Source organism: Oncorhynchus mykiss, chromosome 4 (genome assembly GCF_057628025.1).
Source record: "Oncorhynchus mykiss isolate SJ-2025 chromosome 4, ASM5762802v1, whole genome shotgun sequence".
Classification (NCBI taxonomy): domain Eukaryota; kingdom Metazoa; phylum Chordata; class Actinopteri; order Salmoniformes; family Salmonidae; genus Oncorhynchus; species Oncorhynchus mykiss.
The window spans coordinates 51,100,292-51,121,836 of record NC_143025.1 but is presented as its reverse complement, the minus strand read 5'-3'; the positions used below and the strand labels follow the sequence as shown (position 1 = coordinate 51,121,836).

General features: G+C 42.3%; 1 protein-coding gene across 4 annotated transcripts in view; it reads left to right on the top strand.

Annotated features, from left to right (window-relative positions):
* The first annotated feature begins 9,913 nt into the window (after positions 1 to 9,913).
* Positions 9,914 to 21,545, top strand: part of spata1 (spermatogenesis associated 1) — a 16,153-nt gene continuing 4,521 nt past the window's right edge. For 2 of the 4 annotated variants that reach the window (XM_021599958.3, XM_021599955.3), the window contains exons 1-9: positions 9,914 to 10,197; positions 10,411 to 10,517; positions 10,766 to 10,883; positions 10,996 to 11,049; positions 11,318 to 11,681; positions 11,892 to 12,018; positions 12,171 to 12,222; positions 12,472 to 12,574; positions 12,669 to 12,794. In XM_021599958.3, the coding sequence (XP_021455633.1) occupies positions 10,138 to 10,197; positions 10,411 to 10,517; positions 10,766 to 10,883; positions 10,996 to 11,049; positions 11,318 to 11,681; positions 11,892 to 12,018; positions 12,171 to 12,222; positions 12,472 to 12,574; positions 12,669 to 12,794 (1,111 nt within the window). In that variant the 5' untranslated portion in view covers positions 9,914 to 10,137. The remainder of the gene's footprint in view (positions 10,198 to 10,410; positions 10,518 to 10,765; positions 10,884 to 10,995; positions 11,050 to 11,317; positions 11,682 to 11,891; positions 12,019 to 12,170; positions 12,223 to 12,471; positions 12,575 to 12,668; positions 12,795 to 21,545) is intronic. The other 2 variants (XM_021599956.3, XM_090232254.1) reach the window with 2 other exon arrangements.

Below are 21,545 nucleotides of genomic sequence, written 5' to 3'. Positions count from 1 at the left end.
GGGGGGGGGACTAATTAATCAATGCTAGAAGAAGGCTGTAACATAAAACAATTGGAGAAAGTCAGGGGGTTTAAATACTTTCCGAAGGCACTGTATGTCTGCCCAGCGTAGGCACGGTTTATACAAAGTTTATACATTTTTTGCTCAATGGCAAGACATCTTGCAGATTTATTTAGAATGCCTACATTCTACAGTTACATCGTTTATATGTCGGCCAGACATCAACATTCTATTCTGTCTTGGCAATGTCTTCCCAAAGAGCAAATGCTCTCCAAACTACAGTGCCTTAAAGTATTCATGCCCCTTGACATATTCTGTATTTTTGTTGTTAGTCTGAATTCAAAATGGATTAAATAGATTTTTTTTCTCACCCATTTACACACATTACCCCATAATGACAGTAAACACATGTTTTTAGAATTTTTGGGCAAGTGCATTGGAAATTAAATGCAGAAATATCGAATTTACATAAGGATTCACACCTCTGAGTCAATACATATTAGAATCACCTTCTTAGTGCTGCAATCCCGTTAACGGGATTGATATGACAACAGCCAGTGAAAGTGCAGGGCGCCAAATTCAAAACAACAGAAATCTCATAATTAAAATTCCTCAAACATACATGTATTTTATATCATTTCAAAGGTAATCTTGTTGTTAATCCCACCACAATGTCTGATTTCAAATAGGCTTTACAGCGAAAGCACCACAAACGATTATGTTAGGTCACCACTAACTCACAGAAAAACACAGCCATTTTTTCAGCCAAAGAGAGGAGTAACAAAAAGCACAAATAGAGATAAAATGTATCACTAACCTTTGATGATCTTCATCAGATGGCACTCATAGGACTTCATGTTACACAATACATGTATGTTTTGTTTGATAAAGTTCACGTTTATATAAAAAAAAATCTCAGTATACATTGGCACGTTAAGTTCACTAGTTCCAAAAACATCCGGTGATATTGCAAAGAGCCACATTATTTTACAGATATACTCATTATAAATGTCGATGAAAATACAATTGTTAGACATGGAAATATAGATAAATCTCTCCTTAATGCAACCGCAGTGTTAGATTTCAAAAAAACTTTACGGAAAAAGCAAACCATGCAATAATCTGAGAATGGCGCTCAGATTTATTTATTTTTTATCCACCATGATTTTCAAGCAGATTTAAGTTAAAACTGTAACTAGGCCACTCAGGAACATTCCATTTCATCTTGGTAAGCAACTCCAGTGAATGTGTGGCCTTGTGTTTTCAGTTATTGTCCTACTGAAAGGTGAATTTGTCTCCCAGTGTCTATTGGAAAGTCCACTGAACAGTTTTCCTCTCAGATTTTGTCAGTGCTTAGCTCTATTCCGTTTATTTTTATAAAAAATCTCCCTAGTACTTGCCCATGACAAGCATACCCATAACATGATGCAGCCACTTCCACTCTTGAACATATTTAGTGGTACTCCATGAGGTTTTGATGGATTTGCCCAAAGCATAACACTTTGTATTAAGGAGATTAGGTTAATTTCTTTGTCCAATTTTTTGTTTTTACTTTAGTGCCTCATTGCAAAGAGGATGCATGTTTTGGAATATGTTTTATTCTGTACAGGCTTCCTTTTCACTCTGTCATTTACTTTAGTATTCCTGAGTAACTATACTGAACAGAAATATAAACGCAACAGTTTGGTTCCATGATTCATTAGCTGAGAAAGATTCCATAAATGTTCTATACTCACAAAAGTTTATTTCTCTACATCCCTGTTTGTGAGTATTTTTACTTTGCCAAGATAATCCATCCACCTGACAGGTGTGGCATATCAAGAGGCTGGTTAAACAGCTTGATCATTACACAGGTGCACCTTGTGCTGGGGACAATAGAAGGTCACTCTAAAATGTGCAGCACAATGTCCAACAGAGCTATTGCCAGAGAATGTAATGTTCATTTCTCTACCATAAGCGAATTTGACAGTATGTCCAACCAGCCTTAGAACTGCAGACCATGTGAACGACGCCAGCCCAGGACATTCACATCCGGCTTCTTCACCTGCAGGATTGTGTTGAGACCGGACAGCTGATGAAACTGTGGGTTTGCACAACCAAAAATGTTTTGCTTAAACTGTCTCAGGGAAGTTCATCTGCATGCTCATCAGGGTCTTGACCTGACTGCAGTTTGGCGTCTTAACTGACTTCAGTGGGCAAAAGCTTTTGATGGCCACTGGCACGTTGGAGAAGTGTGCACTTCACGGATGAATCCCGGTTTCAACTGTACCGGGCAGATGGCAGTCGTGTGTATGGTGTCGTGTGGGCGAGCGGTTTGCTGATGTCAACGTTGTGAACCGAGTGCCACATGGTGACAGTGGGGTTATGGTATGGGCAGGCATAAGCTACGGACAATGAACACAATTGCATTTTATCAATGGCAATTTGAATGCACAGCGATACCGTGACGAGATCCTGAGGCCCATTGTCGTGCCATTCATCCACCGCTATCCCATCATGTTTCAGCATAATAATGCATAGCCCCATGTCACAAGGATCTGTACACAATTCCTGCAAGCTGGAAATGTCCCAGTTCTTCCAGGGCTTGCATACTCACCAGACATGTCACCTATTAAACATGTTTGGGATGCTCTGGATCGACGTGTACGACAGCGTATTCCATTTCCCACCAATATCCAGCTACTTTGCACAGCCATTGAAGAGGAGTGTGAGAACATTCCACAGGCCACAATCAACAGCCTGATCAACTCTATGCAAAGGAGATGTCACGCTGCATGAGGATAAATACTGACTGGTTTTCTGATGTTTTTAAAGGTATCTGTGACCTACATATGCATATTTGTATTACCAGTAATCAACTGTAAATTTCGGTGTTCCTCAAGGTTCCGTTTTAGGACCACTATTGTTTTCACTATATATTTTACCTCTTGGGGATGTTATTCGAAAACATAATGTTAACTTTCACTGCTATGCAGATGACACACAGCTGTACATTTCAATTAAACATGGTGAAGCCCCAAAATTGCCCTTGCTAGAAGAATGTGTTTCAGACATAAGGAAGTGGATGGCTGCAAACTTTCTACTTTTAAACTCGGACAAAACAGAGATGCTTGTTCTAGGTCCCAAGAAACAAAGAGATCTTCTGTTGAATCTGACAATTAATCTTAATGGTTGTACAGTCGTCTCAAATAAAACTGTGAAGGACCTCGGCGTTACTCTGGACCCTGATCTCTCTTTTGAAGAACATATCAAGACCATTTCAAGGACAGCTTTTTTCCATCTACGTAACATTGCAAAAATCAGGAACTTTCTGTCCAAAAATGATGCAGAAAAATTAATCCATGCTTTTGTCACTTCCAGGTTAGACTACTGCAATGCTCTACTTTCCGGCTACCCGGATAAAGCACTAAATAAACTTCAGTTAGTGCTAAATACGGCTGCTAGAATCCTGACTAGAACCAAAAAATTTGATCATATTACTCCAGTGCTAGCCTCTCTACACTGGCTTCCTGTCAAAGCAAGGGCTGATTTCAAGGTTTTACTGCTAACCTACAAAGCATTACATGGGCTTGCTCCTATCTATCTCTCTGATTTGGTCCTGCCGTACATACCTACACGTACGCTACGGTCACAAGACGCAGGCCTCCTAATTGTCCCTAGAATTTTTAAGCAAACAGCTGGAGGCAGGGCTTTCTCCTATAGAGCTCCATTTTTATGGAACGGTCTGCCTACCCATGTCAGAGACGCAAACTCGGTCTCAACCTTTAAGTCTCTACTGAAGACTCATCTCTTCAGTGGGTCATATGATTGAGTGTAGTCTGGCCCAGGAGTGGGAGGGTGAACGGAAAGGCTCTGGAGCAACGAACCACCCTTGCTGTCTCTGCCTGGCCGGTTCCCCTCTTTCCACTGGGATTCTCTGCCTCTAACCCTATTACAGGGGCTGAGTCACTGGCTTTACTGGGGCTCTCTCATGCCGTCCCTGGAGGAGGTGCGTCACCTGAGTGGGTTGAGTCACTGATGTGGTCATCATGTCTGGGTTGGCGCGCCCCCCCCCCCCCCCCCCCCCCCTTAAGTTGTGCCGTGGCGGAGGTCTTTGTGGGCTATACTCAGCCTTGTCTCAGGATGGTAAGTTGGTGGTTGAAGATATCCCTCTAGTGGTGTGGGGGCTGTGCTTTGGAAAAGTGGGTGGGGTTATATCCTTCCTGTTTGGCCCTGTCCGGGGGTGTCCTCGGAGTGGGCCACAGTGTCTCCTGACCCCTCCTGTCTCAGCCTCCAGTATTTATGCTGCAGTAGTTTATGTGTCGGGGGGCTAGGGTCAGTTTGTTATATCTGGAGTACTTCTCCTGTCCTATTCGGTGTCCTGTGTGAATCTAAGTGTGCGTTCTCTAATTCTCTCCTTCTCTCTTTCTCTCTCTCGGAGGACCTGAGCCCTAGGACCATGCCCCAGGACTACCTGACATGATGACTCCTTGCTGTCCCCAGTCCACCTGGCTGTGCTGCTGCTCCAGTTTCAACTGTTCTGCCTTATTATTATTCGACCATGCTGATCATTTATGAACATTTGAACATCTTGGCCATGTTCTGTTATAATCTCCACCCGGCACAGCCAGAAGAGGACTGGCCATCCCACATATGCTCTCTCTAATTCTCTCTTTCTTTCTCTCTCTCGGAGGACCTGAGCCCTAGGACCATGCCCCAGGAATACCTGACATGATGACTCCTTGCTGTCCCCAGTCCACCTGACTGTGCTGCTGCTCCAGTTTCAACTATTCTGCCTTATTATTATTCGACCATGCTGGTCATTTATGAACATTTGAACATCTTGACCATGTTTTGTTATAATCTCCACCCGGCACAGCCAGAAGAGGACTGGCCACCCCACATAGCCTGGTTCCTCTCTAGGTTTCTTCCTAGGTTTTGGCCTTTCTAGGGAGTTTTTCCTAGCCACCGTGCTTCTTCACCTGCATTGCTTGCTGTTTGGGGTTTTAGGCTGGGTTTCTGTACAGCACTTTGAGATATCAGCTGATGTACGAAGGGCTATATAAAATAAATTTGATTGATTGATTGATTGATTGACCAGTCATGTGAAATCCATAGATTAGGGCCTTATGAATTTATTTCAATTGACTGATTTCCTTATATGAACTGGAACTCAGTAAAATCTTTGAAATTGTTGCATGTTGCCTTTATATTTTGTTCAGGGAACAATGTTTTCTCTTATCACAGCCATTAAACTCTAACCATTTTAAAGTCACCATTGGCCTCATGATCAAATTCCTGACTGATTTCCTTCCTCTCTAGCAATGGAGTTAGGAAGGACTCTTATATTGTTTTAGTGACACCATCCAAAGTGTAAGTTCACCATTCTCAAAGGTATACTTAATTGAAAAAGATAATTGTATGTGTGGGGCATAGAGAAGGTAGTCATAAACAATATTATTGAGTCCATGCAACTTGTGACTTGTTGAGAAAATTCCTTCTCCTGAACTTATTTAGGCTTGCCATAACAAAGGGGTTGAATACTTATTGAATCAAAACATTTCAGCTTTTCAATTTCTATTAATTTGTAAAACATAAACATAATTCCACTTTGACATTATGGAGTATTGTGTGAAGGCCCGTGACACAATCAGGCTGTAACAAAACAAAATGTGGGAAAAGTCAAGGTGTGAATACTTTCTGTGATGTGCTCTATCGTTTTTCAATCACTTGTTATGCTAGCTCATTAGTATAACATTCATATTTAGTCAATTGTTAGCATTGTCTGTTTTAGGATTAAATGTTTTCTAGCCAACTCAATTTGTTTGAACGTCTCGGATGATAAGACCCATTTTTCAAAACAAGAAATTGGTTAGCTAATGGTCAACTGACAAGCAAACTAGCCGTTTGGCTTGCTAGCACACCCATAAATGTTTCAACATAGTAGCCATAGTTGACAATCTTGTCAAACTGTTAAATTATTAGCAAGCAAGCTAAAAGTTATGCCAAATATCAGACAATGTCTTCTACAGTGGCACTTGCTTTGCAATGTCCAGAATGCAAATGGCTCTGCGCTGAAAACTAACAAGACTTGGGCAGCAGGGTAGCCTAGTGGTTTGAGCGGAGGACTAGTAACCGAAAGGTTGCAAGTTCAAATCCCCTAGCTGACAAGGTACAAATCTATCGTTCTGCTCTGAACAGGCAGTTAACCCACTGTTCCTAGGCCGTCATTGAAAATAAGAATTTGTTCTTAACTGACATTCCTAGTTAAAAAAGGGGTGTATTTATCTATAAACAGCTGATCAGTGATTCCTCTGTAACTAGCAGTGCAGGGTTGATGCACAAGTTGTACATGATTTTTAAGCTAGGAATCTCCTCTTTTCAACTATAACTCAAATTTATGTCAGGGTCATTGCGACTGATAATGATGGAGCAAGTCCATGTCCTATGCAATTTGATACAACTCCATTCTGAAACCCCTATACAAAGAGGTAAAAGAATTCTTCCAAAACCTGCTGGAGAAAGGCTGGATCAATAAATCCAGATCACCATACTCATCCCCGGTGGTCTGCATGCCCAAAGTGGACAGCAACCTGCGGTTATGTCGACTTCAGAGAGCTGAATCGCAAGACCATCCCGACCGTCACCCGTTACTACGGATACAAGATACATGCTAGGGCAGCGAGGCAGCGAGCGGCGAGCGACCAAGGCAGCGCTTACCATCAAGGCTTTGTGGATGAAAGATCAGGACATGCAACTGCGTTCAGCACCCCCTGGGGGTTGTATGAGTGGGTTCGCATCCCCTTTGAGCTGAACAACACCCCAGGCCCTTTCCAGAGGTGAATGGAAGGAGTTTTAGAGGGCATGAGAGACTACTGCTGTTTACCATATCTGGATGACTTTCTCTACTGTTCTGAGACATCCAGTGAACATGTGGAAGACCTGAGACGAGTGCTGTGTCAAATAAGGGAGCAAGGTATCAAACTGCGGCCATTTAAGTGTGAAGTCTTCCGGCGGCAAGTGCGGTATATTGGTTGGATGGTAGGAATCTCCTGCAAGGGAGTCCAAATCGACCCCAAAGACTTGGAGGCAGTGCTGCTGCTAAAGGGGAAGGAGCCACTGACAATTGGAGAGGTCCGAACATTGCTGGGGTTCCTTGGGTACTACAGGTCAGTCATCCAAGATTTCTCCCGGCTGGCCAAACCCCTGTTTGAGCTGCTACAAAGATCACAAAAAGCAAGGGGTAAAAATGCCAAGCCCAAACCAACCAGAGGCAAAACCAAAGCAAAATAAAACAGTTCAAGACCTGTCCAGTGGACGTTTGTATACAGAGCCATCGTAGCCAAGTTTGTAGAAATGCTAATTCATCCACCCATACTCGCATACCCAGACTGTGACTTACGTTTGTTACACACTGACGCATCCAACAAGGGTCTAGGTGCTGTGCTTTACCAACATCAAAACGGGAAACTGCGTGTAATAGAGTACGGGTCCAGAACGCTAACTCCACCAAAGAAAAAGTGGTCAATCTGTGACAAATTTAGAGACCGTGTATACTATGCACCAACCTCTTAACATGGACACAGACAACAACCCGTTGACTCAACGCAGTGGGTCACTGCTGGGTCAGGGAGTTGGCTGTCTTCCACTTCAACCTGAAGTACAGATCTGGTAAGATGGATGCTGACACGCTGTCACGTTGCCCTGTCAATCTCCACAGCCATGTGGGTGAGTACACGGAAAATATGCCACCAAAAGTCATCTAAGCTGCATGGTAAGGAAGCAATGCAGCAAAAAATGACGATGTTCCATGGGTGGCAGCACTGCAACTCAACTCTACAGACAGTGGTCTGTCACCTGGAGGTGTGCCTGCCATTACACCGGAGAACATCAAAGCGGCACAGTACAAGGACACTACAATCAGACAAGTTATCTCGCGGAAAAACAAAGGATGGAATCCAAATGAGAGAGAAAAAGCTCATGGGACCAGAAACAAGGAGACTTGTGCATGAGTGTTGGTAATGGACAAAGGAATCCTGTACAGACAGGCTAGTCAATGAAAGCAAATGGTGCTACCCAGTAAGCTGAAACCAGTGGTGGTGAAGAACTTACATGATGACATGGGTCACTTGGAGCAGACAAAGTGATCCATCTAGTTAGGGAAATTCTACTGGCCATTCATGCAGCTGGCCATTCATGCAGCATCAAGTAGATGACTATGTCATCAGACAGTGTGCATGTATCAAGCAGAAACATCCCTGGGTTCTGTCACCACTAGTGCACCCTTTGAGCGCTCTCCATTGATTTACACACACCTTGAGGCAAGCAAAGGAGGCTACGAATACATCCTTGTACTAGTCAATCACTTCACATACTTTACCGGAACCTCCTGCTCTCTATCCTTTTTTCGTTGGGTAGGCCTGTGAAGAGACGCCAGAGTCTCCTGTCTGTCCTGAGCCGCCAGAGTCTCCTGTCTGTCCTGAGCCGCCAGAGTCTCCCGTCTGTCCTGAGCCGCCAGTCTCCCGTCTGTCCTGAGCCGCCAGAGCCGCCAGTCAGCCAGGAGCCGCCAGAGCCGCCAGTCAGCCAGGAGCCGCCAGTCAGCCAGGAGCCGCCAGAGCCGCCAGTCAGCCAGGAGCCGCCAGAGCTGTCAGTCAGCCAGGAGCCGCCAGAGCCGTCAGTCATCCAGGCAATGCCAGAATCGCCCTTCACTCCGGCGCTGCCGGAGTCTCCCGTCCATTCGGGATCCATTTCTAGGGTCTCCAGTCTGAGGTCAGCGGCGAGGGTCGCCGTGTTTAAGAGGCAACGGAGGCGGACAATGAGGAGGAGAAAAATTGTGGTGAAATGGGGTCCACGTCCCGCGCCAGAGCCGCCACCGCGAACAGACGCCCACCCAGACCCTCCCCTATAGGTTCAGGTTGTGCGGCCAGAGTCCGCACCTTTGGGGGGCGTACTGTCACGCTCTGACCTTTATTTCCTTTGTTTTGTCTTTATTTAGTATGGTCAGGGCGTGAGTTGGGGTGGGCAGTCTATGTGTGCTTTTCTATGTTGGGGTTTTGAGTTCAGCCTAGTATGGTTCTCAATCAGAGGCAGGTGTCTTTAGTTGTGTCTGATTGAGAATCATACTTAGGTAGCCTGGGTTTCACTTTTGAGTTGTGGGTGTTTGTTTTCCTTGTGTGTGTTTGTTGCCACACGGTACTGTTTCGGTTTCGTTCGTTTCACGTTTATTGTTTTGTAGTGTTCAGTTTATGTCTTTAAATAAACGTTATGGACACTTACCACGTTGTGCATTGGTCCTCGGATCCTTCTCGCTTCTCCTCCTCAGAAGAGGAGGAGGAATGCCGTTACAGACAGATTGTGGTTGAATCTGTGTTTTACAATTCACTGCTCGACTCAGGGATAATTGTATGAGATGAGGTAGTCATTCAAATATAATGACCCTATTACAATCATGCTAAACACTATTATTGCACACAGAGTGAGTCCATGCAACTTATGTTACTTGTTAAGCAAATTCCTACTCCGGAACTTATTTAGGTGTGCCATAACAAAGGGGTTGAATATGTATTGACTCAAGACATTTCAGCTTTTCATTTTCAATTCATTTATAAACATGTATAAAAAACATGGCATATTATATGTAGGTCAGTGACAAATAATGTATATTTAATATTTTTTTAATCCAGGCTGTAACACAACATTTTGGAAAGTCATGGGGTGTGAATACTTTATGAAAGCATTGTAGTGTTTTAGAATGAAACTCTTAAAAGATGTACACAAATACACATTTTCCAAAATGCTATTCTCAAATGCCACCGCTATTCAACAATGAAGCTATTACAATCTCCACCTTATAGCGGGTAATGTTTTAACGTTTATTTTTGGTGTCTTGCATCAGCAGCGGAGCAACAACCGTTTGTGCCATCCATATTGCTTCGATTGGCTCTGTTTGACTTCACAAGAGATTGTTACTTAGCAGTCCACTCCTCCACTCCGCACCCTGGACAAGCAAAGCGCAACACATCCACAAGCTTTTATGAGAAGAAAGAAACCAGCCCGTATCCTACTTCTTATTCTGTGAAAATAACAGCATTTATCATGGAAAAACTTGATGCCTTCGTCAAACAGATTATTTCTTAGAATAGGTGAGGCTTGTTGAAGATGGAATCCTCGTGCAAGTCTATTAGATATCCTGATGAGAGACGACTAACAAGTAGAAAGGTATGTAGGCTATACATTGCACTATTATGTCGTGATTTTTTTTTTTTTTTACATTTTATGTACTCAAGACAAAAGATTATCACCATATGTCTACCGCAATAATCTTTATATCCTCTTTCTTGGTGAACTTTGCTTTTTTGGAAAACCAATCCCTGTTAGGGCAAAGTGTAAGAAGCTCCAATTGCGTATTAATTTCGATTGCTTTCTTGTTAGTTTGTTGAGCTCCATGTGCTGTTTGTACCAAATGAACAGTGGAACTTAAAACTGAATAGAGTGCCGATTGAAGCCATAAAGAGCTTCATATCTGCTGGATTCATCAGGTGAGATATTTATTAAATGTTTTCTATTCAGAAGTGGTATATGGTTACTGCAAATAATGAGACCAGTATAGCCTACAATCTGTAGGAATATTCATAATAGAAAATATGTACAGAAGAGGCAAAGAAAACTGCAGATTAAACAGTCAACAAGATACTTTGATGGTTGTCCTCTTCACCCATATTTCTTTGATGTGAAAATGTTTTTGAACATAGTGCCTCTTCACTGTAAATTGTTGTTTTCATGCCAGGGTGTATCCTGATATATCTCTCAGAACTCTCAGGAGTGAGCTTGGCATTCTCCTCGGAGCTGAGAGAGATATTGACAAGCTTTCCTTTTTAAAATGTGTGGGCCGAAGCTTGGCATTGGTGAGTATAGCGGGCCTGGTTCAGGGACACAGTTGCTTATCGCTTGTGTTTTATTTGGTAAACTGGCATAAGGTGATTCATTGTCCCATTGCATTTGTATTTTTTTTAATAGGTCAAAGCCAAACAAGAAAGGGATTTGAAAGTGAAGTATTTTGCCCCTCCATATGTATGCACATTACTCTTAAATGTTAAAATATGTTTTATATTGTGCCTTCAGAAAGTATTCATACCTCTTGACTTATTTGTTGTGTTACAACCTCAATTTACACACAATACCCCATAATGGCAAAATGTAGAATAGGTCAAGGGGTATGAATACTTTCTGAAGGCACTGTAGATAGTATAATATTTTTTTAAGTGAAAAAAAGAAATCTATTTATAATAAGTTTGTTGCATGCCTTGTCCTTATGTCATGGTCTTCTCCTACTCTCCAGGCCCCTCAGCCAGAGCTGTACCTGTTGCCCAGGGTGGAGAGCGACAACACTGTCTGTTCACAGTCCCTCACCCCCAACACCCACTCCACAGACCCCCAGATTTACTACACTGCCAGAGTGCAAGGAATGCCAACAGGGACAAAAGAGCCTTTTAAATTCCCTCAGATCCCCCAGGGTCTCCAGCCACAGCCCCCTTCCTACCCCAGCCCCGATGAGGAGGCGAAGGAAGAGGAGAGCTATTGCTCCACAGAGGAGAACGAGGAGGACCTTCTCTCCTCTCAGCAGTCTGGGTGCGCTGAGGATGACCTCCTCCTGTGGAAGGCCCAAGCCCAGGGGCCACCCCAGTGTGTCATAGAGGCTAAAGGTGACCGTTAAAGGGATAGGTCACTACAAAATCCATTCTTTTTTTTTTTTTTTGCTGAAAAGTGCTCTGAGTCTGGTATGAAATTGTCTGAAAAACGTACATTTTGGAGTGTACTTTAAACTGACATTTCTGAAAAGCAAGTCAACCTTGTACTTGTTGTAACAGACAGAGATGTTGTTACAACCATTTACGTTCAATTCATTTTGACAGAATCAGTTGTGGGGAAGGTGGCACCTGCTAAGAAGAAACAGCATTTCAAGAGAAACCGAGCCAGCGATTCGGGGGTTCCAGAGTCACTGGAAGATCAGGATTCTGTGTTTTCTCCCACCCCACACAGGTAACACACAGAGGAACACTTTTGCCATAACAGAGAGGAAGAGCTCTACCACCATCAGAGCTATTTAAACCCTGGTTACAGGCACCGAATTTCTAGATGAGTCATATAAAATTAGTAAACCCACATTTTTTTTTCTCTCTTTGGATGTTTAGGAAATCTAAAGATGCACAGACACTGAAGTATATCAGGAATAAACAAAATGAGGTAAGATATGCTTGCGTGCTGCTTACATACTTACTGAAATGACATTATGCCAAAATCAGTTACAATTACCATGTTTTTATGTCATAGCCAGCAGGTGGGTTTGAATTAAAAAGGGGGTCTAAGTCAAGGAAATAGGTCTAGAGAAGCAGCGAGGAGTACTTAAACTATTTTCTTGGCATGCACACCGAAATCAATTTGCTTCAACAAAATGTTTTAATTATGTTTTACCAATAATTTATTTTCATGTAGGTCCCTGAACACCCAGTAACTATGCCTACACAGTACGCCTCTCCACCCCCCGCCCCAACCCTGGGCACTCGTAAAATGGCTGCCTCGGTCTTCCTATCAAGTAGTAAGCAGGCATTTCTGTTATGTTTCAGTCATCCATATTGTTGTTGCTGAAATGTAAGACGCAAATGACATGGTTTGTTTCTTCCTTCCCTCAGGAGATGAACTGATAGAGGAAATTAAGATGGCAAAAGAGGAGAGAAAGCAACTAGAACAGACAAGACAAGAGTTACTGAGAAAAGGAAAAGACTTGCTGGCCCAGAACAGACATCGTCGAAATCAAGGTGGTGTATGTCTGGACTAGTTCTTTTGCACCCTCGTTTCAGGATATGACAAAAGCACACATGACCCCCTTCTAATATATTAGCATCTCATTATGATCCAGATTAAATACCAACTAGCTTGTTTAACTATAAAATAATCTGTGCGACAGAGCACAGCAAAATAAGTTACTGACCTGCCCTACAAACATAGACAATACTATTGTGATGCATAATTGTCATGGTCATAATAATAATAACTAGATTGAAACTTTACATGTAAAGTTGTGAGGCTTGCTAATGCTCTTTGAAAGTATTGTTGTGGTAGTGAAAGTTTAAAAAGTTGTACTTTGATTATATTATTTGAATAGTGAAATCATTTTAAATTCCCACAGATAGTCACTACTGGTCAGTAGATTTGGTCAGTAGTAGTGGTCAGTAGTTGTGTGGTTGTGTGTCACCAGTGCCATACAACTCTCCTTCCATGGCCTCCAACTGCTCTTAAACACAAGTAAAACTAAATGCATGCTATTCAATTGATCACTGCCCGCACCTGCTCGCCTGTCCAGCATCACTACTCTGAGCGGCTCTGACTTAGAATACGTGGACAACTACAAATACCTGGGTGTCTGGTTAGACTGTGAACTCTCCTTTCAGACTCACATTAAGCATCTCCAATCCAAAATTAAATCTAGAATCGGCTTCCTATATCGCAACAAAGCATCCTTCACTCATGCTGCCAAACATACCCTCGTAAAATTGACCATCCTACCGATCCTCGACTTCGGTGATGTCATCTATAAAATAGCCTCCAACACTCTACTCAACAAACTGGATGCGGTCTATCACAGTGCCATCCGTTTTGTCATCAAAGCCCCATACACTACCCACCATTGCGACCTGTACGCTCTCGTTGGTTGGCCCTCGCTTCATACTCGTCGCCAAATCCACTGGCTACAGGTTATCTACAAGTCTCTGCTAGGTAAAGCCCCGCCTTATCTCAGCTCACTGGTCACCATAGCAGCACCCACTCGTAGCACTCGCTCCAGCAGGTATATCTCACTGGTCACCCCCAAAGCCAATTCCTCCTTTGGTCATCTTTCCTTCCAGTTCTTTGCTGCCCATGACTGGAACAAATTGCAAAAATATCTGAAGCTGGAGACTCACATCTCCCTCACTAGCTTTAAGCACCAGCTGTCAGAGCAGCTTACAGATCACTGCACCTGTACATAGCCCATCTGTAAACAGCCCATCTATCTACCTACCTCATCCCCATACTGGTATTTATTTATTTATTTTGCTCCTTTGCACCCCAGTATCTCTACCTGCACATTCATCTTCTGCCGATCTACCATTCCAGCGTTTAATTGCTATATTGTAATTACTTTGCCACCATGGCCTATTTATTTCCTTAACTTACCTCATTTGCACTCACTGTATATAGACGTTTTGTTTTCTTTTGTTCTACTGTATTATTGACTGTATGTTTTGTTTATTCCATGTGTAACTCTGTGTTGTTGTATGTGTCGAATTGCTACGCTTTATCTTGGCCAGGTCGCAGTTGCAAATGAGAACTTGTTCTCAACTAGCCTACCTGGTTAAATAAATGTTAAATAAATATAAATAAAAATGTGGTAAGCGGTTGTGTGGTTGTGGTCAGTAGTTGTGTGGTTAGTGGTCAGAAGTTGCGTGGTTGTAGTCAGTAGTTGTGTGGTTGTGGTCAGTAGTTGTGTGGTTGAGGTCAGTAGTAGTGTGGTTGTGGTCAGTAGTTGTGTAGTTGTGGTCAGAAGGTGTGTGGTTGAGGTCAGTAGTTGTGTGGTTGTGGTCAGAAGTTGTGTTCAATAGATGTGTCAGTAGTGGTGTAGTTGTGTTCACTAGATGTCAGTAGTTGTGTGGTTGTGGTCAGAAGGTGTGTGGTTAAGGTCAGTAGTTGTGTAGTTGTGGTCAGAAGGTGTGTGGTTGAGGTCAGTATTTGTGTGGTTGTGGTCAGAAGTTGTGTTCAATAGATGTGTCAGTAGTGGTGTGGTTGTGTTCACTAGTTGTGTCAGTAGTTGTGTGGTTGTGGTCAGAAGGTGTGTGGTTGTGTTCAATACATGTGTCAGTAGTGGTGTGGTTGTGGTCAGGTGTGTGGTTAAGGTCAGTTGTTGTGTGGTTGTGGTCAGAAGTTGTGTGGTTGTGTTCAATAGATCTGTCAGTAGTTGTGTGGTTGTATTCACTAGATGTCTCAGTAGTTGTGTGGTTGTGTTCAATGGATGTGTCAGTAGTGGTATAGTTGTGTTCACTAGATGTGTCAGTAGTTGTGTGGTTGTGGTCAGTAGTTGTGCGGTTGTGTTCAATAGATGTGTCAGTAGTGGTGTGGTTGTGTTCACTAGATGTGTCAGTAGTTGGGTGGTTGTGGTCAGAAGGTGTGTGGTTGAGGTCAGTAGTTGTGTGGTTGTGGTCAGAAGTTGTGTGGTTATGTTCAATAGATGCGTCAGTAGTGGTGTGGTTGTGTTCACTAGATGTGTCAGTAGTTGTGTGGTTGTGTTCAATAGATGTGTCAGTAGTGGTGTGGTTGTGTTCACTAGATGTGTCAGTTGTTGTGTGGTTGTGGTCAGAAGGTGTGTGGCTGAGGTCAGTAGTTGTGTGGTTGTGGTCAGAAATTGTGTGGTTGTGTTCAATAGATGTGTCAGTAGTGGTGTGGTTGTGTTCACTAGATGTGTCAGTAGTTGGGTGGTTGTGGTCAGAAGTTGTGTGGTTATGTTCAATATATGTGTCAGTAGTGGTGTGGTTGTGGTCAGGTGTGTGGTTAAGGTCAGTAGTTGTGTGGTTGTGGTCAGAAGTTGTGTGGTTGTGTTCAATAGATCTGTCAGTAGTTGTGTGGTTGTATTCACTAGATGTCTCAGTAGTTGTGTGGTTGTGTTCAATGGATGTGTCAGTAGTGGTATAGTTGTGTTCACTAGATGCGTCAGTAGTTGTGTGGTTGTGTTCACTAGATGTGTCAGTAGTTGTGTGGTTGTGTTCAATAGATGTGTCAGTAGTGGTGTGGTGGTGGTCAGAAGGTGTGTGGCTGAGGTCAGTAGTTATGTGGTTGTGGTCAGAAGTTGTGTGGTTGTGTTCAATAGATGTGTCAGTAGTGGTGTGGTTGTGTTCACTAGATGTGTCAGTAGTTGTGTGGTTGTGGTCAGAAGGTGTGTGGCTGAGGTCAGTAGTTGTGTGGTTGTGGTCAGAAATTGTGTGGTTGTGTTCAATAGATGTGTCAGTAGTGGTGTGGTTGTGTTCACTAGATGTGTCAGTAGTTGGGTGGTTGTGGTCAGAAGTTGTGTGGTTATGTTCAATAGATGTGTTAGTAGTGGTGTGGTTGTGTTTACTAGATGTGTCAGTAGTTGTGTGGTTGTGTTCAATAGATGTGTCAGTAGTGGTGTGGTTGTGGTCAGAAGGTGTGTGGCTGAGGTCAGCAGTTATGTGGTTGTGGTCAGAAGTTGTGTGGTTGTGTTCAATAGATGTGTCAGTAGTGGTGTGGTTGTGTTCACTAGATATGTCAGTAGTTGTGTGGTTGTGGTCAGAAGGTGTGTGGCTGAGGTCAGTAGTTATGTGGTTGTGGTCAGAAGTTGTGCGGTTGTGTTCACTAGATGTGTCAGTAGTTGTGTGGTTGTGTTCACTAGATGTGTCAGTAGTTGTGTGGTTGTTGTCAGAAGGTGTGTGGTTGAGGTCAGTAGTTGTGTGGTTGTGGTCAGAAGGTGTGCCAGTAGTTGTGTGGTTGTGTTCAATAGATGTGTCAGTAGTGTTGTGGTTGTGTTCACTAGATGTGGTCAGCAGTAGTGTGGTTGTTGTGAGAAGTTGTGTGGTTGTTGTTAATAGTGTGGTTGTGTTCAATATATGTGGTCAAGATTTGTGTGGTTGTGTTCAGTAGTAGTGTGGTTGTGGTCAGCAATCGTGTGGTTGTGGTCAGCAGTTTGGTCGTGGTCAATAATTGTGGTAAGCAGTTGTGTGGTTGTGGTCAGACGTTGTGTGGTTGTTGTCAGTAACTGTGGTTGTTGTCACTAGATGTGGTCAGACGTTTTGTGGCTGTGGTCAGACGATGTGTGGATGTGGTCAGAAGTTGTGTGGCTGTGGTCAGACGTTGTGTGGTTGTTGTCAGTAACTGTGTGGTTGTTGTCACTACATGTGTTCAGAAGTTGTGCGATTGTGGTCAGACGTTGTGTGGTTGTTGGCAGTAACTGTGTGGTTGTGGTCACTAGATGTGATCAGAAGTTGTGTGGCTCTGGTCAGACGTTGTGTGGTTGTTGGCAGTAACTGTGTGGTTGTGGTCACTAGATGTGGTCAGAAGTTGTGTGGCTGTGGTCAGAAGTTTGTCAGCAGTTGAGTGGTTGAGATCAGTAGCTGTGCGGTTATGGTCAGAAGTCATGTGGTTGTGGTCAACAGTAGTGTAGTTGTGGTCAGTACTAATGTGGTTGTAATCAGTACTAGTGTGGTTGTAGTCAGAAGTAGTGTGGTTGTTGCCAGTAGTTGTGTGGTTGTAGTCAGAAGTTGTGTGGTTTTAGTCAGAAGTTGTGTGGTTGTAGTCAGAAGTTGTGTGGTTGTAGTCAGAAGTTGTGTGGTTGTATAGCCAACTCAGAGTATTCTATTCTCTTCTTCTAGACTACATTTTCTTCATATCATTCTTTAGACCGGTCTAAAATAAATAACCAATTTATTGTAATGGTGTGGGCTCTATTACATGGATTTATTAGACTTATTAAAATGTAGATGTTCCAAAGGTCTGCATAAGTGGCTTGTAGGCTATGCGAGGAAGCCAGGAGATGCTAAATGTGTTTGTTAATGGTCAATTACCATGAGACCGGCAGCTATTTGCTTGACAATCACCATCTGAAAAAAGATAATTACTGCCACAGCCCTAGTTGTGGTCAGTAATTGTGGTCACTTCCTTCACCCTCGTCATAATTTTTGCCCTCTATGTCTGAGTATCCCATAGCAATGGCTCCGTTTAGGCTGCTCATTGATGACCCAGAGACCTGTTAGTAGACGTGAACTGGCAACTTTTTGTCACTCTAAACTCTGACAAACAGCTGTAACTTTTTATTGGGTAGAAGATATTCCTAATCCACTCTATCTAGTTAGAGGGGTACAGCCCAGCCTTCTCTTCTCTTTTCTATAGGCAAACTAGCCAGTTAAGTTATTTAGAGCACTTAGCATGATCCGGGAAAAGGAGGACAAAGCTAGTAAGCATTAGAAATCTTCTCTTTATCATTCCAGGTCGTCCAGACCGGGAAAGTATTCTTAATCTTAACGTCAGCTCTTTGGTCTGAAACAAATTGACAAATCATGGGAATTTGAAGAGTTAAGAAGACATTCATTCCAGTGAGTAAATGATTCCTAGGCAACAGTAGCCTTGACAACACTGTTGCCTTTTAGTTAAAGTGTGAGAAACATGCTAAAATACAGTAAAGTTGTGCTTTAATATGAACTAAATACTGCACTCTGACCCACAAAACGCCTTTGCTAGATTGATGATAGTATTTTCGACCAACACGGAAAGTAAACTTTAAAACGTTACGTACTTTTATTGCAATTTGCAGCAATTGTTGGTAAATAATTAATCTGCTAGCTTCTGACATGGCTTACTGCAGCTAGAAAGAGAGCAGTTAATGGGTTAGTAAAGCAGCTCTATCTAGAGATTGGTAGATGCTAATTCGTTTTCAGTTTTGACAAGCAGAGAAGTAGGGGAAGATTTCATACCTTGGAATATTTTTGTTTAATCTGTTTTCTTTAGTGATCAAAACAGCAGTTGTTTACAAAGTTACAGAAAATGTAGATTTTTTTTGTTCAAACGCCAGATATGAATAGCAGAAGTAGACAAAGGTGTAACTTTTTGTCTAAGTTGTTGCAAAGTAGCTGATTTATGTTACTGAATTTACAGAGAATGGCAGTTGGAAAGGATGATGTCACAATGGGGAGCCTAAAAATCTTGAGGATATCCCATACAAGTGGACAGAGGACAAAACTGACAAAATGTAAAATATTTTTAAAAAAGTAGAAAGGGTATTAAAAAGTTCTATCCAAGCAACTCCAGTGAGACCATTCCGTAAGTTTTAAAGTTTGAACGGCGTTTCTAGCTTAAACGATGTAGGAGTAGCGTGCTAAAGACAAAGAACTAGGTGGTAACTTAACAAGTAAAGTTGTGGGGCTTCCTAAAAGTTTTTTGTGATAGTGTTCAAAGTGAAAAGTTGTACTATTCGCATCGATAGTCAGAAGTTGTGGTCAGTAGTAGTGGTCACTAGTTATGTGGTTCTGTAGTTGTGTGGATATGGTCAGTGGTTAGATGTGTTGTCAGAAGTTGTGTGGTTGTGGTATGTAATTGTATGGTTGTGGTCACTAGATGTGGTAAGCAGTTGTGTGGTTGCAGTCAGAAGTTGTGTGGTTGGGTTCACTAGATTGTGGGATATAATTGTGTGGTTGAGGATACTGGATGTGGTCAGAAGTTATGGGGTAGTGGCCAAAAGGAGTGGGGTTGTGGTCAAAAGTTGTGGTCACTCTTCTCATAATTTTGGCCCTCAGTGTCAGTGAGTATCCTAGCAATGGTTCCGTTTTGGAATCTCAATAATGACACAGAGATTGGCGATGGGTTAATAAAATTGCTCTATCTAGAGGTTGGTACACACGATTTATAAACTGTTTTTGGATTGGACAAGCAGAGAAGTAGGGGAAGATTTCACTACAAAATATTTGTGTCTAACTCTTTGGGTTAGTGGTCAAAACGGTGGTTGTTTGGAAAATAATGAATCTGCTAGGTTATGACACGATTTACAGCAGCTAGAAAGAGACTGGCTATGTGTTACTAAAACGGCTCTAGTTACAGATTGGCACGCACAATTTCGAATCTGAATGCAGATTTGACACACAGAGAATTAAATAACATGTTTATGTACCTTGTTGTGTTACTGATCCAAATGGCAGTTGTTTGGGAAAAGTTGGAAGAACACATGGTAATGGAGTTACAAAAACAGCTATACTTTGATTCCGCAAACAGATATGAATAGCAGATTAGTAGACGAAGATAGACAAAAAGTTAGTGTTCCTAAGTTGTTGCAAAGTGGAATTATTAGCTAATTTGGGTCAAAAGTTAACTGATTTCACTTACAGAGAATGGCAGTTGGAAGGGATGTCACAATGGGGAGCCTTAGAATCTTGAGAAATCCAATGAAAGAGGATGGAGGAGAAAAAGAGGACAAGAAAGTGAGTAATGTAAAAAGTATAACAGATATCAAAAAGTTGTATACAAGCAACTCAATTGAGACATACCTCAAATTTGTATTATTATTATTTATTATTCAAATTGTGAAATCATTTTAAATTCCCATCGATAGTCAGTAGATTTGGTCAGAATTTGTGGTCAGTAGTAGTAGTCAATAGTGGTTCAATAGTTGTGGTCTGTAGTTGTGTGGTTGTGGTTATAAATTATGAGAATATGGTCAGTAGATACTGTAGATGTTTGGTCAGAAGTTGTGTGGCTGTGCTCGATAGTTGTGTGGTTGTGGTCAAAAGTTGTGTGGTTGTGGTCACTAGATGTGGTAAGCAGTTATGTGGTTGTGGTCACTAGAGGTGGTAAGCAGTTGTGTGGTTGAGGTCACTAGATGTGGTTAGAAGTAGTGCGGTTGAGGTCAGAATTTGGGGTCAGTAGTTATGTGGTTCAGTAGTTGTGGTGGTGATTCAAATTGTGAAATCATTGTAAAGTTGTGGGGCTTGAAGCTCTAAACGTTTGAGGTTGTGAAAAGAAGTTGTACATTGATTATATTATTCAAATATTTTTCAAATATTTTTTTATTTCCATAATCAGTAGATTTGGGCAAAAGTTGTGGTCAGTAGCGTTGGTCAGTAGTAATGTGGTTGAGTCGTTGTGGTTGTGGTGAGTTGTTTTGGTCAATATGTGGCCAATATTTGTGTGGTTGTGGTCAGTAATTGTGGTCACACTTCACTCTCCTCATAATTTTTGCCCTCTCTGTGTCTGAGTATCCTAGCAAAAGCTCAGTTTTGGAATCTCAATAACACAGAGAGCTGTGGCTAGAAAGAGACAGGCGATGGGATTTGACAAGCAGAGAAATAGAGGAAGATTTAATACCTTTGAATATTTTTTGAAGTTACTTAACTTGCTGTAACTTTCTCAGAATAGTATTTTTTGTCCATAATGCCATATTTGAGCAGCAGAGAAGTAGATGAAGACGGGAACACTTTAACTTTGTCTAAGTTGTTGCAAAGTGGAATAATTAGCTGATTTGGGTCAAAAGCTGCATGATTTCACTTCGAGAATGGCCGTTGGAAGTGATTATGTCACAATGGGGAGCTTTAGAATCTTGATTAAAAAAGTTAGACCGTTACACACGTTTTGAATTTGGAATGGCGTTTCTATCTTAAACGGTGTAAAAGGTGTAGCATGCATAATAATAAGAAGTAGTATGTTGAATACCTAAGTCCACCAAAACTGTTGCCAGAGAATTTCATGTTAATTTCTCTACCATAAGCCACCTACCTACGTTGTTTTAGAGAATTTGGCAGTACGTCCAACCGGCCTCACAACCACAAACCACGCCAGCCCAGGACCTCCACATCCGGCTTCTTCAGCGGCGGGATGGTCTGAGACATGCCACCCAGACAGCTGATGAAACTGTGGGTTCACACAACTGAAGAATTTCTGCACAAACTGTCAGCAACCATCTCAGGGAAGCTCATCTGCATACTAATTGTCTTCACCAGTGGTGGTCAGTGCAGTTTAACATGAGGGAGGATGATCTTTTTTTT